At 39.8% G+C, this 15,132-nt stretch overlaps 1 protein-coding gene across 3 annotated transcripts in view; it reads left to right on the top strand.

Annotated features, from left to right (window-relative positions):
• Window positions 1–15,132, top strand: part of stau (double-stranded RNA-binding protein Staufen) — a 326,000-nt gene that overhangs the window by 275,636 nt on the left and 35,232 nt on the right. For all 3 annotated transcript variants that reach the window (XM_070095188.1, XM_070095180.1, XM_070095173.1), the window contains one exon: window positions 4,996–5,097. In XM_070095188.1, the coding sequence (XP_069951289.1) occupies window positions 4,996–5,097 (102 nt within the window). The remainder of the gene's footprint in view (window positions 1–4,995; window positions 5,098–15,132) is intronic.

The raw sequence follows: 15,132 nt of genomic DNA, 5'->3' as shown, positions 1-15,132 counted from the left end.
AGTAAATCATCCAATCTGTCTCCTTCTCCAGTCTTCCATACACAAAGAAGAATCGCCAATAAAGGTAAGTGTTATGCTGTTAATGTTTCATTCATCATGTGCCACTGTATTGTTTATGTACATCTATATTTCATGTAAAAAAAATTTTTGTTTTAATACTTCTGGGTGTTAGGAACGGATTAATTGAATTTACATTATTTCTTATGGGGAAAATTGATTCTTAAATCGTCCATTTCAATAATAGTCCCACTTCCAGGAATGGATTTTGGACGATTATTGAGGGACCACTGTATATATATATATATTTATATATATTTAACTATATATATATATATATATTTATATATATAAAGATTGGATGTGAAAAGTGGGTTATAGTAAGCGTGTATGCACCTGGAGAAGAGAGAAGTGTAGAGGAGAGAGAGAGATTCTGGGAAATGTTGAGTGAATGCGTGGGGAGTTTTGAATCAAGTGTGAGAGTAATGGTGGTTGGGGATTTCAATGCTAAAGTGGGTAAAAATGTTATGGAGGGAGTAGTAGGTAATTTTGGGGTGCCAGCGGTAAATGTAAATGGGGAGCCTTTAATTGAGCTATGTGTAGAAAGACATTTGGTAATAAGTAATACATATTTTATGAAAAAGAGGATAAATAAATATACAAGGTTTGATGTAGCACGTAATGAAAGTAGTTTGTTAGATTATGTATTGGTGGATAAAAGGTTGATGGGTAGGCTCCAGGATGTACATGTTTATAGAGGGGCAACTGATATATCGGATCATTATTTAGTTGTAGCTACAGTTAGAGTAAGAGGTAGATGGGAAAAGAGGAAGGTGGCAACAACAAGTAAGAGGGAGGTGAAAGTGTATAAACTAAGGGAGGAGGAAGTTCAGGCGAGATATAAGCGACTATTGGCAGAAAGGTGGGCTACTGCAAAGATGAGTAGTGGGGGGGTTGAAGAGGGTTGGAATAGTTTTAAAAATGCAGTATTAGAATGTGGGGCAGAAGTTTGTGGTTATAGGAGGGTGGGGGCAGGAGGAAAGAGGAGTGATTGGTGGAATGATGAAGTAAAGGGTGTGATAAAAGAGAAAAAGGTAGCTTACGAGAGGTTTTTACAAAGCAGAAGTGTTATAAGAAGAGCAGAGTATATGGAGAGTAAAAGAAAGGTGAAGAGAGTGGTGAGAGAGTGCAAAAGGAGAGCAGATGAAAGAGTGGGAGAGGCACTGTCAAGAAATTTTAATGAAAATAAGAAAAAATTTTGGAGTGAGTTAAACAAGTTAAGAAAGCCTAGGGAAAGTATGGATTTGTCAGTTAAAAACAGAGTAGGGGAGTTAGTAGATGGGGAGAGGGAGGTATTAGGTAGATGGCGAGAATATTTTGAGGAACTTTTAAATGTTAAGGAAGAAAGGGAGGCGGTAATTTCATGCACTGGCCAGGGAGGTATACCATCTTTTAGGAGTGAAGAAGAGCAGAATGTAAGTGTGGTGGAGGTACGTGAGGCATTACGTAGAATGAAAGGGGGTAAAGCAGCTGGAACTGATGGGATCATGACAGAAATGTTAAAAGCAGGGGGGGATATAGTGTTGGAGTGGTTGGTACTTTTGTTTAATAAATGTATGAAAGAGGGGAAGGTACCTAGGGATTGGCGGAGAGCATGTATAGTCCCTTTATATAAAGGGAAAGGGGACAAAAGAGATTGTAAAAATTATAGAGGAATAAGTTTACTGAGTATACCAGGAAAAGTATACAGTAGGGTTATAATTGAAAGAATTAGAGGTAAGACAGAATATAGAATTGCGGACGAGCAAGGAGGTTTCAGAGTGGGTAGGGGATGTGTAGATCAAGTGTTTACATTGAAGCATATATGTGAACAGTATTTAGATAAAGGTAGGGAAGTTTTTATTGCATTTATGGATTTAGAAAAGGCATATGATAGAGTGGATAGAGGAGCAATGTGGCAGATGTTGCTAGTATATGGAATAGGTGGTAAGTTACTAAATGCTGTAAAGAGCTTTTATGAGGATAGTGAGGCTCAGGTTAGGGTGTGTAGAAGAGAGGGAGAATACTTCCCGGTAAAAGTAGGTCTTAGACAGGGATGTGTAATGTCACCATGGTTGTTTAACCCTTTCAGGGTCCGTCCCGTAGATCTACGGCTTTACGGTGAGTGTCCAAACCGTAGATCTACGCCATGAGCTCAGCTCACTCTGATAAACTGTGAGTGGTACATTTGGGCCTAGATATGAGAGAATACATCTATGTGGTATGTGTGCACCACATAAAACAGATCCTGCAGCACACTGTGTATAATGAGAGAAAAAAAATGAAATCATGATTTTTCGATTAAAACAGCAACTTTGCAGTGTTTTTTCGTATGTTTTTTATAGTTGTATTTGCGATTTCTTGGTCTCATTTGATAGAATGGAAGACATATTACAGAAATAGAGATGATTTTGATTGGTTTTAGCACTGGAAATGGCTTGAAACTGAGCTCAAAGTAGCGGAAATGTTAAATTTTTGCCGATATTCAAGAGTAAACAAACGACCTCACACGTCTAATACACATCAGCTGGTGGGTCTAATATACATTCACAAATATGGTGATGATATTTATACAATTATTACAGTATTGAATAACAGTAAATCTTCTATTTTTTGGTGTGAATAAAAATTCATTATGTGAATAAAAAATCAAAATGGAATTTATTTGTAAAGCCTCAAAACATAACTAATGAACAGAGGAAATTTTAGTTTAGTGCCAGGAATGCCTACATTGTTTATTCTGGACCCTATTTTGAAATTGGAATATTTTGAACTTTGTGTTAAATTGGCCAAATTAACAATTTCCGATCACTTTATTTTGTAGTTGAAACAGTTGACTTGGCGATTTCTTGTGCTCAATCGATAGAATAGAAGTAATACTAGTGAAATAGCTAAGAATTTGGTTGATTGGAATAATGTAATTGGCCTAAAATGGGAGTCAAAGTCGGCAAAATCGCCGATTCGTAAATATCGCTGACACATCAAAATTCGCGAGAGCATAATTTCGTCAATTTTCCACCAAATTTCGTACTTTTTGTTTTATTACCTTCACAAAAAGATTCTCTACGATTTCATAAGAAAAAATAACAATTTTTTTTTTTGAAAATTCTTGGACACTGGTGCGTGACTCCAGATTTGGGCCTTGGACCCTGAAAGGGTTAATATATTTATAGATGGGGTTGTAAAAGAAGTAAATGCTAGGGTGTTCGGGAGAGGGGTGGGATTAAATTATGGGGAATCAAATTCAAAATGGGAATTGACACAGTTACTTTTTGCTGATGATACTGTGCTTATGGGAGATTCTAAAGAAAAATTGCAAAGGTTAGTGGATGAGTTTGAGAATGTGTGTAAAGGTAGAAAGTTGAAAGTGAACATAGAAAAGAGTAAGGTGATGAGGGTATCAAATGATTTAGATAAAGAAAAATTGGATATCAAATTGGGGAGGAGGAGTATGGAAGAAGTGAATGTTTTCAGATACTTGGGAGTTGACGTGTCGGCGGATGGATTTATGAAGGATGAGGTTAATCATAGAATTGATGAGGGAAAAAAGGTGAGTGGTGCGTTGAGGTATATGTGGAGTCAAAAAACGTTATCTATGGAGGCAAAGAAGGGAATGTATGAAAGTATAGTAGTACCAACACTCTTATATGGATGTGAAGCTTGGGTGGTAAATGCAGCAGCGAGGAGACGGTTGGAGGCAGTGGAGATGTCCTGTCTAAGGGCAATGTGTGGTGTAAATATTATGCAGAAAATTCGGAGTGTGGAAATTAGGAGGTGTGGAGTTAATAAAAGCATTAGTCAGAGGGCAGAAGAGGGGTTGTTGAGGTGGTTTGGTCATTTAGAGAGAATGGATCAAAGTAGAATGACATGGAAAGCATATAAATCTATAGGGGAAGGAAAGAGGGGTAGGGGTCGTCCTCGAAAGGGTTGGAAAGAGGGGGTAAAGGAGGTTTTGTGGGTGAGGGGCTTGGACTTCCAGCAAGCGTGCATGAGCGTGTTAGATAGGAGTGAATGGAGACAAATGATACTTGGGACCTGACGATCTGTTGGAGTGTGAGCAGGGTAATATTTAGTGAAGGGATTCAGGGAAACCGGTTATTTTCATATAGTCGGACTTGAGTCCTGGAAATGCGAAGTACAATGCCTGCACTTTAAAGGAGGGGTTTGGGATATTGGCAGTTTGGAGGGATATGTTGTGTATCTCTATACGTATATGCTTCTAAACTGTTATATTCTGAGCACCTCTGCAAAAGCAGTGATAATGTGTGAGTGTGGTGAAAGTGTTGAATGATGATGAAAGTATTTTCTTTTTGGGGATTTTCTTTCTTTTTTTTGGGTCACCCTGCCTCGGTGGGAGACGACCGACTTGTTGAAAAAAAAAAAAAAAAATTTAACTAATATGGTAGGAATATTTTTCATGAACAGTGACTTGGTGGTTTCACTTTCTGAGAAGCGCTAAGACGATCTAGCACAATCTAATTATGTTCTGATGACAGTCTACTGTACAGTAAACCCTCATGTAAAGCAAAATTTAATTACACAGTTTTGTTTTAATGTTGTTGAAAAATGGTGACCAAAATATCATAGCTCATGGAAATGCTTGATTTTACATGTTGTAAATTAAAAAAAAAAATAAGTAGAATGTGTAGAATTTGGGTAGTTCCTTTGTAGATTTACTCAGTCTTTTTACTGGGCCACACACAGCTCCCATCATTCTTGCTACGGCAGTCAGTATTCTGAGTGTATTAAGATAGTTTTAATATGTATTATACAGTTTAAGATTTTCATTCTCCATAACCATTACAAAAAGCCAGTTATTTCTGTATTCTTTTTAGCAGTCTGTACCTGATAAAGTGTTTGAAAATGCTGATTACCGTATCATTAAGTGTGTATTTACTTATGGTAGACAGTATACTGATTTTTCAATATTAAAAACTTTTATTTTTATGCTGTCTGCAGAGTCCCAGTGTATCAACAACCCAGGCAGTGAGACCCAAGGATCAGCTAATGTATCTTGCCCAGATTCTGGGTTTACAGGTGCAATTTACTGATTTTCCCAAGGTAAGTCTGGCATGGAATATTTCTTGTAATTATTTGCCTTCTCCAGGTATAGTGTATACAGTAGGGCCCCACTTATACGGCTGATTAGGTTCCAGGCTACCGCCGTAAAGCGGAAACCGCCGTAAAGTGGAACACCCTTTTTTTCCACTTACAAATGCATACAAACACTAGATAACAAGTTTACACTAACATATACTAAGTTAGCAATAGAACCAGGCATCAAAAAACAATAAAAAAGTACAATACACACATAGTGCACTCATTACTTACCTTAAAATATTTATAGTCTTAATCTAGGGTGAGACAAATAGTATTTATTGTAAGAAATCAGTGTGGCACCCCACCCACACATACAATTCTATGATATTTAAGCATCCCAGAGCGATAAAATGTATATACAGTTCACTCATTACTTACCTTAAAATATAGGGTGAGATGAGTAGTATTTATTGTAAAAAATCAAGTGTGGTATGTATGGTAGTCAGCCAGGCTACCATACCAGGCCACCCCACCCACACATATATTCTATGATATTTAAGCATCCCAGAGCGATAAAATGTATATACAGTTCACTCATTACTTACCTTAAAATATTTGTAGTCTTAATGTAGGGTCAGGAGTAAGTAAATGAGATAAAACGAATAAATGAGAGAGAGAAAGAATGAGTGCATGAGAGAGTACAGGCGCAGAGTTATGTAAACAAACCAGGCGAAGGTAAGTTTTGTAAACGAAATGTACACGTCTGGTTTGTGTACAAGTTACATTGTGTACAGGTTGTCTCTACATTGATACGGTAGAATAAATAAAGAAGAACACTCCCATTCTCATGTAACATCATTTTGAGAAGAAATGATGCTCTGAGTGAAGGCAATGGAAATAAGTCACTCTGACATTTTTGGGTTATCCTAGGTTCTCTACACATATGTTGTTATGTATGATAATCTATGTAACTATTTGTGTATACCTGAATAAACTTACTTACATACATACGAAAGGAATAATTTTCTACAGTTACCCCCATTAACACATTTTCTCTTATGTTAGATTAGAGAAAATGTTATTCTTGGCATCACTTGTACAAGTTATCTGGCTACCACATCTCATATTTATGTTTATTTATTCTACTGTAGGGTGTATTTATCATCTTTTTATGTTATGTATCGTGTTTATTATATAATTTTGAAAAAAATATCATGGATGGATTAATGAAAATGTGTATATTAACGTAATATACAACATTTAATGAGACTCAGTGATTATTATTATTATTAGCATTTCTAATATGGCGTCACTTGTGCAAGTTGTCTGCTACCACATCTCATATTTATGTTTATTTATTCTATTGTGGGGTGTATTTATCATCTTTTTATGTTATGTATCGTGTTTATTATATAATTTTGAAAAAATATCATAGATGGATTAATGAAAATGTGTATTTAACGTAATATACGACATTTAAATGAGACTCGATGATTATTATTATCATTACTAATATGACGTCTGGAGACATAAGACACTCTTACTGATTTTAATGTGTACCTGCATGCCAGCACAGTATGTAAGTTTATTTAAGTACAGGTATACATAAGTATAATTATCAGAGTATATATAAAATATGAAATAACTTTTAAAAACATTTGAAATTTTGGAGTTTCCAGACAAAATGGAGAGACTTAGTGCTTACTGAGCTCACGAAGAATGTAAACAAACAAGGTGGGGCGCGGTGACCGTATTAGAAAGTCAGGTGGGGGGAGCCGTATAGCGAGTTTTGGTCATAATTTGAAATGACCGTATTAGCGGAACGCCGTAAAGTGAAACGCCGTAAAGCGGGGCCCTGCTGTATATATTTTTAATGTTTGCAGAGAGATGGAGGTGCTGACTTTACAGAAAGATTAGTAGATAAATATTTGTATGTGTGGCTTCATTGAATTTTACTCTGGTAGCTGTAGTCAGGGTGGATGCAAAAAGTGAGTTATAATAAGTGTTTATGTACTTGGAGAAGAAAGGAGTGTAGAGGAGAGAGAGAAATTTTGGGAGATATTAAGCGAGGGTTTGGGAAGTTTTGAGCCAAGTGAGAGAGTTGTGGTGAGGGACAGAATGCTAAAGTAGGTTAAATGGTTATAGAGGGTGTGGTAGGTAAGTTTTGGAGTGCCAGGTGTAAATGATAATGGGGGACCTATGATTGAACTTTGTATAGATAGGGGTTTGGTAATAGGTAATACATACTTTAAGAAAAAAAATGATAAATATACAAGATGTGATATAGGACAGAATGACAGTAGTTTCCTAGACTATGTATTGGTAGATAAAAAACTGATGGGTAGACTTCAGGATGTGCATGTTTAAAGAGGGGGCCACAGATATATCAGATCATTTTTTATTTGTAGCTACAGTGAGAGTAAAAGGTAGATGGGAAACAAGAAGAATGGCATCAGCAAGTAAGAGAGAGGTGAAGGTTTATAAACTAAAGGAGGCGGCAGTTAGCGTAAGATATAAACAACTACAGTGGACCCTCGGTTTTCGTGTTTAATCTGTTCCAGAGCAGTCGGCGAAAACATAAACCATTTTACCCATAAGAAATAATGTAAATACAATTAATCCATTCCAGACACCCAGAAGTATTAACAAAAAATTTTTTTTTTTATCTTAAAGATAGATTTACATGCACAAAAGAATGAACATTCAACATGACACTTACCTTTATTGAAGGCTGTTGTTGATGGATGGAAGACAGGGAGGAAGGGAGAGATAAGAGAGGTTATTGTTTGGAGGGGAAATCCTCTTCCATAAGAACTCTAGGTACCAAGTCCTTATCTGGGGTCATTTCCCTCCTTTGTTTTTTAATGCCAGTAGGGCCAGCTTGAGAGTCACTGGACCCCTGTCACACAAAATATCTGTCCAGATAGATCTGTTTCTGGTGTCTCTTTAAGATTTGCCTAAAATGGGACATGGCATTGTCATTGTAAAAGTTGCCAGCACGGATTGCAACAGCTTTCTCAGGGTGGTGGTCCTCCACAAATGAATGCACCCTAGTCCACATTGCACAAATCTCTTTAATCTTTGAAGAAGGCACCTTCTTCCATCTCTCCCTCCTTCTCTGAAGCAATTTTTTGAGCTGCGGTTAGCTCTTGATTGTGATCCTCCACCAACTCTTCCACATCCTGGCCACTCACATCCAACCCCATGGAATTCCCCAATGCCACAATTGATTGCACAACAGGTGTAGGGTCGGCAGGGTCAGCCTCAAACCCTTCAAAATCCTTCCTTTGGACACAATCTGGCCACAATTTTCCCCAAGCAGAGTTTATCGTCCTGGAAGTTACTCCCTGCCAAGCCTTATCTATAAGGCTTATGCAATGGAAGACATTGAAGTGATTCCTCCAGAGCCCTCTTAGGATCAATTCAGAGTCCGAGGTTATGTCAAAGCACCTTTGAAACATTGCTTTGGTGTACAGTTTTTTGAAGTTTGCAATGATCTGCTGGTCCATGGGCTGGACGAGAGGAGTGGTGTTAGGAGGCAAGAACTTCACTGTTACAAAACTGAATTCCTTAGACAATTGATCTTCCAAGTCTGGAGGATGAGCAGGAGCATTGTCCATTAACAGGAGGCACTGGAGTGGCAATTTATTATCCAGGAGGTATTTTTTCACAATCGGGCTAAACACTTCATTGAACCATTCCAGGAAAATTTCCCTCGTGACCCATGCCCAACTGTTAGCCTTCCACATCACACACAATTTACTCTTGACGACACTGTTTTTCTTGAACACAATGGGATTTTCAGAGTGATACACGAGTAAAGGCTTCACTTTGAAATCCCCACTAGCAATTACCACACAACAAGAGAGTTAGCCTATCTTTCATAGGCTTGTTTTCTGGAGTGCCTTTTCCTTCTGCGTGATGTAGGTATGTAGGTCCTCTTTGGCATTTTCTCCCAAAACAGGCCTGTTTCGTCACAATTGTACACTTGCTGGGGTTGGGATTTTTCAGCCTCTACATAGCCTTTGAATTCCTGCACAAATTTTTCAGCTGCATGTTTGTCTAAACTGGCACCCTCACCATGCCTTACAACACTGTGTATGCCACTTCGCTTCTTGAATTTTTCAAACCAGCCTTTGCTGACCCTAAATTCACCAACATCAGCACTCGTTCTAGGCAGTTTCTTTATGAGATTGTCATGCAACTGTCTTGCCTTTTCACAAATTATCGACTGCACGACACTATCTCCTGCTGACTCTTTGTCTCTGATCCACACCAACAACAATTTCTCCACTTCAGTTGTTTGGGGTCTCTGTTTCATTATCACATTCACCCCTTTCGCAGCATCAGCTTTCATGATTTCTTTTCCTCTCCCACAATGGAGCTGATGGTTGATGGCGCGTTCCTGTACATCCTGCCAAGCTCTGCAATGCGTATGCCACTATCATATTTTTGAATGATTTCTTTCTTCATTTCTACGGTGATCCTCACTTTCTTTACCAAAGTACTGGCGCTAGAAGCTTTCTTTGGGGCCATGGTTGCTTATTTAGAAGTCACACACAATAAACAAGTGCCAAAAGAATGGATTATTATGAAATGTTTCGTATGACTTCGCAGGATATGTTCATTCACCGAGAAACGAGACACTACCTGAGAATGTGCGTGGGAGGCGGCTTTGTCTGCGCGCTGGACACTGGAGAGGTTCTGTACCATCAAAGAAAATGGAGGAAATCAACGAAAACAGAACCAGTATTTTGACAAAAAAAAGTCGGTGATAACGGAGATCGATGAAAAGGGAGGGTCCACTGTATTGGAAAAAAGATGGTCTAGTGAGAGTATAGGCAATGAGGTTGAAGAAGTATGAAATAGATTTAAGAATGTAGTGTTAGAATGCTCAGCAGAAGTGTGTGTTGTTATAGGAAAGTGAGTGCGGGAGGGAAAAAGAGCGATTGGTGGAATGATGAGGTAGAGAGAGTAGTAAAAGAGAAAAAGTTATCATATGAGGTTTTTGCAAAGTAGAAGTGATGCAGTTAGGGAGGAGTATATGGAGAGAAAATGAGAAGTTAGGAGAGTGGTGAAGGAATACAAAAGGGGAGCAAATGAGAGAGTGGGTGACATGCTATCAACAAATTTTGTTGAGAATAAGAAAAAATTTTGGAGTAAGATTAATAAGCTAAGAAAGCCTAGGGCTTAGGGAATGAATGGATATGACAATTAAAAATGGGAGAGGACAGTTATTAGATGGAGAGTTGGAAGTATTGAGAAGATGGAGGGAAAATTTTGAAGAACTGGTAATGTTAATGAAGATGGGGAAACTGTGATTTCATGCATTGGGCAGGGAAGTATAACATCTCGTAGGAGTGAGGAAGAGCCAGTTGAGAGTATGGAGGAGGTGTGTGAGGCAGTGGGTAGAATGAAAGGGGAGTAAAGCAGCTTGGATTGATGTGATAAAGACAAATGTTAAAAGCAGGTGGGTATATGGTTTTGGAATGGTTGGTGCTTTTATTTAATAAATGTATGAAAGAGGGAAGGTACCTAGGGATTGACATAGAGCATGCATAGTTCATAGTTCCCTTGTATAAAGGCAAAAGGGACAAGAGAGTGTAAAAATTATAGAGGAATAAGTCTGTTGTATGTATGGTAGAGTTAGTATTGAAAAAAATAAGTGTTAGATGGAGACCAGTGTCGCAGATGAGCACAGAGGCTTTAGGAAAGGTAGGGGGTGAGCAGTATCTAGATAAGGATAAAGAGGTTTTCATTGCATTTATTGATTTGGAAAAGACATAAGAGTGGATAGGAGAGCAATGTAGCAGATGTTGTAAATGTATGGAATAAGTGGTAGGTTACTGAAAGCAGTTAAGAGTTTTTATGAGGATAGTGAGACTCAGGTTAGAGTATGTAGGAGAGAGGGAAATTATTTCCCATTAAAAGTAGGCCTTAGACAGGTATGCGTGATGTCACCATGGTTGTTCAATATATTTATAGATGGGGTTGTAAGAAAAGTGATTGCTTGGGTGTTGGGAAGAGGTGTGGGATTAAGAGATAAAGAATCTAACAGAGTTGGAGTTGTCACGGTTGCTTTTGGCTGATGATACTGTGTTTTTGTGAGATTCTAAAGAGAAGTTGGTGAGTGAGTTTGGAAGGGTATGTAAAAGAAGGAAATTAAAAGTGAATGTAAGAAAGAGCAAGCTGATGAAGATAACAAAAAAATTAGGTAATGAAAGATTGGATATCAGATTGGAGGGAGGGAGTAATGGAGGAAGTGAATGTATTCAGATATTTGGGAGTGGGCTTGTTAACAGACAGGTCTATGAAAGACAAGGTGAATCATAGAATTGATGAGGGAAAAAAGGTGAGTGAAGCAGTGAGGAGTCTTTGGAGACAAAGAACATTATCCCTGGAGGCCAAGAGGAAAATGTATAAGAGTACAGTGGACCCCCGCATAACGTTGGCATCACATAGTGTTAAATCCGCATAGCGATACATTTTATCGCTAAAATTTTGCCTCGCATAGTGCTAAAAAATTCGCTCAACGCGATTCGTCCGAGACACGTCCATGCGGCCTGAGCCAGCCTCACTTGTTCTGCCAGTGGCATTGTTTACAAGCCAGCCTCCGCGGTAACATTCAAGCATACAATCGGAACATTTCGTATTATTACAGATATTTTATAGTGATTTCACCTGAAAAATAAGTGACCATGGGCCCCAAGAAAGCTTCTAGTGCCAACCCTACAGGAATAAGGGTGAGAATTACTATGGAGATGAAGAAAGAGATCATTGCTAAGTATGAAAGTGGAGTGCATGTCTCTGAGCTGGCCAGGTTGTATAGTAAACCTCAATCAACCATCGCTTCTATTGTGTCCAAGAGAACGGCAGTCAAGGAAGCTGTTCTTGCCAAAGGTTTAACTGTGCTTTCGAAACAGAGATCGCAAGTGATAGAAGATGCTGAGAGACTGTTATTGGTGTGGATAAACGAAAAACAGATAGCAGGCGATAGCATCTCTCAAGCGATCATAAGTGAAAAGGCTAGGAAGTTGCACGAGGATTTAATTAGAAAAATGCCTGCAACTAGTGGTGATGCGAGTGAATTTAAGGCCAGAAAAGGTTGGTTTGAGAGATTTAAGAGGCGTAGTGGCATACATAGTGTGATAAGGCATGGTGAGGCTGCCAGTTCGGACCAAAAAGCAGCTGAAAAATACACAGGGTTTGACAAGGTTAAGGATCCCTAGCTCGCTCTCTCTCTCTCTCTCGCTCGCTCTCTCTCTCTCTCTCTCTCTCTCTCTCGCTCTCTCTCTCTCTTTTTTTTTTTTTTTTTACACAGGGTTTGACAAGGTTAAGGATCCCTAGCTTTATTGACAAGCTATTTACAGGTTAAGGATTCCTAACTTTATTGGCAAGCTAAGAGCTGTTACCTACATCAGCTCATTTGAAAGCATTTTTATTGTTATGAGACATGCAAGTAGGGAACAGGATGAAGTTGGAGCCATCTGTGGGCCAGCATTTTCATTTGATCAACTGACTTTATCTTGTTGACATCATTATGCTGTACGAATGTGTTCCATACTCGAGTCATCCTGGGTATGTATGATCTCAGATGGAGTGATGTTTTGACAGTTCTTGCAGCTAGCCAAGGAGGGTCCCTTGCTGGATCAGGAACCTGCATTTTGGTAGCAAAGTGTTCAGCAAAGAGGTCTCTCTCTCTCTCTCTCCCTCTGTCTCTCTCTCTCTCCCTCTCTCTCTCCCTCTCTCTCTCTCCCTCTCTCTCTCTCTCTCTCTCTCTCTCTCTCTCTCTCTCTCTCTCTCTCTCTCTCTCTCTCTCTCTCTCTCTCTCTCTCTCTCTCTCTCTCTCTCTCTCTCTCTCTCTCTCTCTCTCTCTCTCTCTCTCCCTCTCTTTTTTTTTTTTTTTTTTTTTTTTTTTTTTTTTTTTTTTTTTTCCCTCACAGGGGTTTGACAAGGTTAAGGATCCTAGCTTTATTGACAGCTATTTACAGGTTAAGGATTCCCTAACTTTGTTGGCAAGCTAAGAGCTGTTACCTACATCAGCTCATTTGAAAGCATTTTTATTGTTATGAGACATACAAGTAGGGAACAGGATGAAGTTGGAGCCATCTGTGGGCCAGCATTTTCATTTGATCAACTGACGTTATCTCGTTGACATCATTATGCTGTCGAATGTGTTCCATACTCGAGTCATCCTGGGTATGTATGATCTCAGATGGGAGTGATGTTCTGGAGAAGGGTACAGCCAGAGTGAAGTTGCTGCTTTCTGCCCGTCTTGTGGCATAAAAGCTTGCTTTCACGCTGTCCTCGAAGTGGATCAAGTGTGGTATTTTGACAATATTGGCCTTGTACATAACAGTAAGGCCACCCACATCCCTCCTATGTTGAAGGCTCTGCTGAAATGACAGATCTATCCAGGATGGGTCAGGCGAGAGATGAGGCGTCTTGCTCTGTTCTCTACTCTGTCAAGCAGTCGCAGATGAGGAGGGGGCAGGCAAACCAAGAAAGTGGAGCATACTCAAGGTGTGGCGTACTTGTGCCTCGTGCAGGATCTTGCAAGCCCCTGCTGTCAAGCAGATGCGAGATCGTGAAGTGCTGTAAGCTTCCTGGCTGCCTTGTTTGCAAGATTTACAACATGGTTCTTCATGGTTAGTTTGGAGTCAAATTTCACCCCAAGGATATCAACTTCTTCTCCAGGTGCCAACATCGTCCCATTCATCCTTATTACTGCACCAGCATTACCATCATGGTGCCTAGAGCGATCATCATTTGCGTTTTCTCAGGTGCAAATGTTACTTGCCATCTATTTCCCCAAGCTGATATGGCTCTCAGCTGGTGATTGATGTAACTTAAGCGCAGCTGGCATTTCTTCTCTTGGATAAGTGAATGTCAGTGTACAGTCGTCTGCATATGCATGTGATTCTGGGATGAGGTGAAGAAGGTCGTAGAAGTAGACATTCCATAACAGTGGACCCAGCACACTTCCTTGTGGGAGCTTGCTTCCCCAATAGGATGCCTTGCTGATTCCGTTCCATTGAGGACTACACTTAGAGATCTACCATGAAGGTAATCACTGAGGAGACATAAGCGTAGAGCCTGCAATTCCCAGTGCTTGAAGTTTTGCTAAGAGGCCCTGGTGCCACACCCGGTCAGCGCCAGCAATGTCCAGTGCTACCACACAGCTGACTTTGGATTCATCCAGTGACTGGTGCCACTTAGTGGAAGGTTTAACAACAGATCAGCAGCAGAGTAACCTTTCCTGAAGCCATATTGCGATCACAAAGTAGTGAGTGGTAGTCAAAAAAATCTGTCATTTGTCTTGAGATTATTGTCTCAAGGATCTTACCAGCGATTGACAGGAGTGACACTGGTCTGTAGTTGCTGATTTCTGCTCTGCTCTTCTTTTTTGTGAACAGGGACTACATTTGCCTCTTTCCATGGAGAGGGCCATTTGCACTGTACTAGGCAGTGCTGAAAGATCTTTCGAGTTAGAGGTGCTGCTAGCTCGTCTGCACATCTTCTCAACAATCTTGGGCTCAAGCTTGTCTGGGCCCAGGCCTTTCCTGGTCAAGTGATTTAGAAGGAAATGCACCTCCTCCTGCCTTATTGTCACCACTGACAGTTTTGACACAGTTCTTGCAGCCTAGCCAAGGAGGGTCCCTTGCTGGATCAGGAACTTGCATTTTGGTAGCAAAGTGTTCAGCAAAGAGGTCCGCCTTCTCTTGACTACTAGTAGAGGTGGTCCCATCCTGTCGATTTAGAGGTGGAATAAGTTCATCAGGCAGATAACCTTGTCTGTCCTTGACCAGGGACCACCAGGTTTTGGAGCCTACCCTACCTGATGCTAACTTTCTTTTAGTGTCCACCTCCCCATTTAGCAATGGCCCACTTTTGAACATCACCCTTTATGCCTACAGGCTTGCATGTGCAAGTTCCTGTTATAGGTGGTAGGATGTCTCTTATACCTTCGCCATGCTTTGTACTTAGCAGTAGCAGCCTCTCTACTAAAGCCAAACCAAGGCAAGGCTGATCTGTAGGCTTTGTCACATATTGCCG

The sequence above is a fragment of the Cherax quadricarinatus genome, chromosome 4, assembly GCF_038502225.1.
Source record: "Cherax quadricarinatus isolate ZL_2023a chromosome 4, ASM3850222v1, whole genome shotgun sequence".
NCBI classification, from domain to species: domain Eukaryota; kingdom Metazoa; phylum Arthropoda; class Malacostraca; order Decapoda; family Parastacidae; genus Cherax; species Cherax quadricarinatus.
Note: the sequence above shows the minus strand (reverse complement) of the source record. Positions and strands in the feature narration are given on the sequence as shown.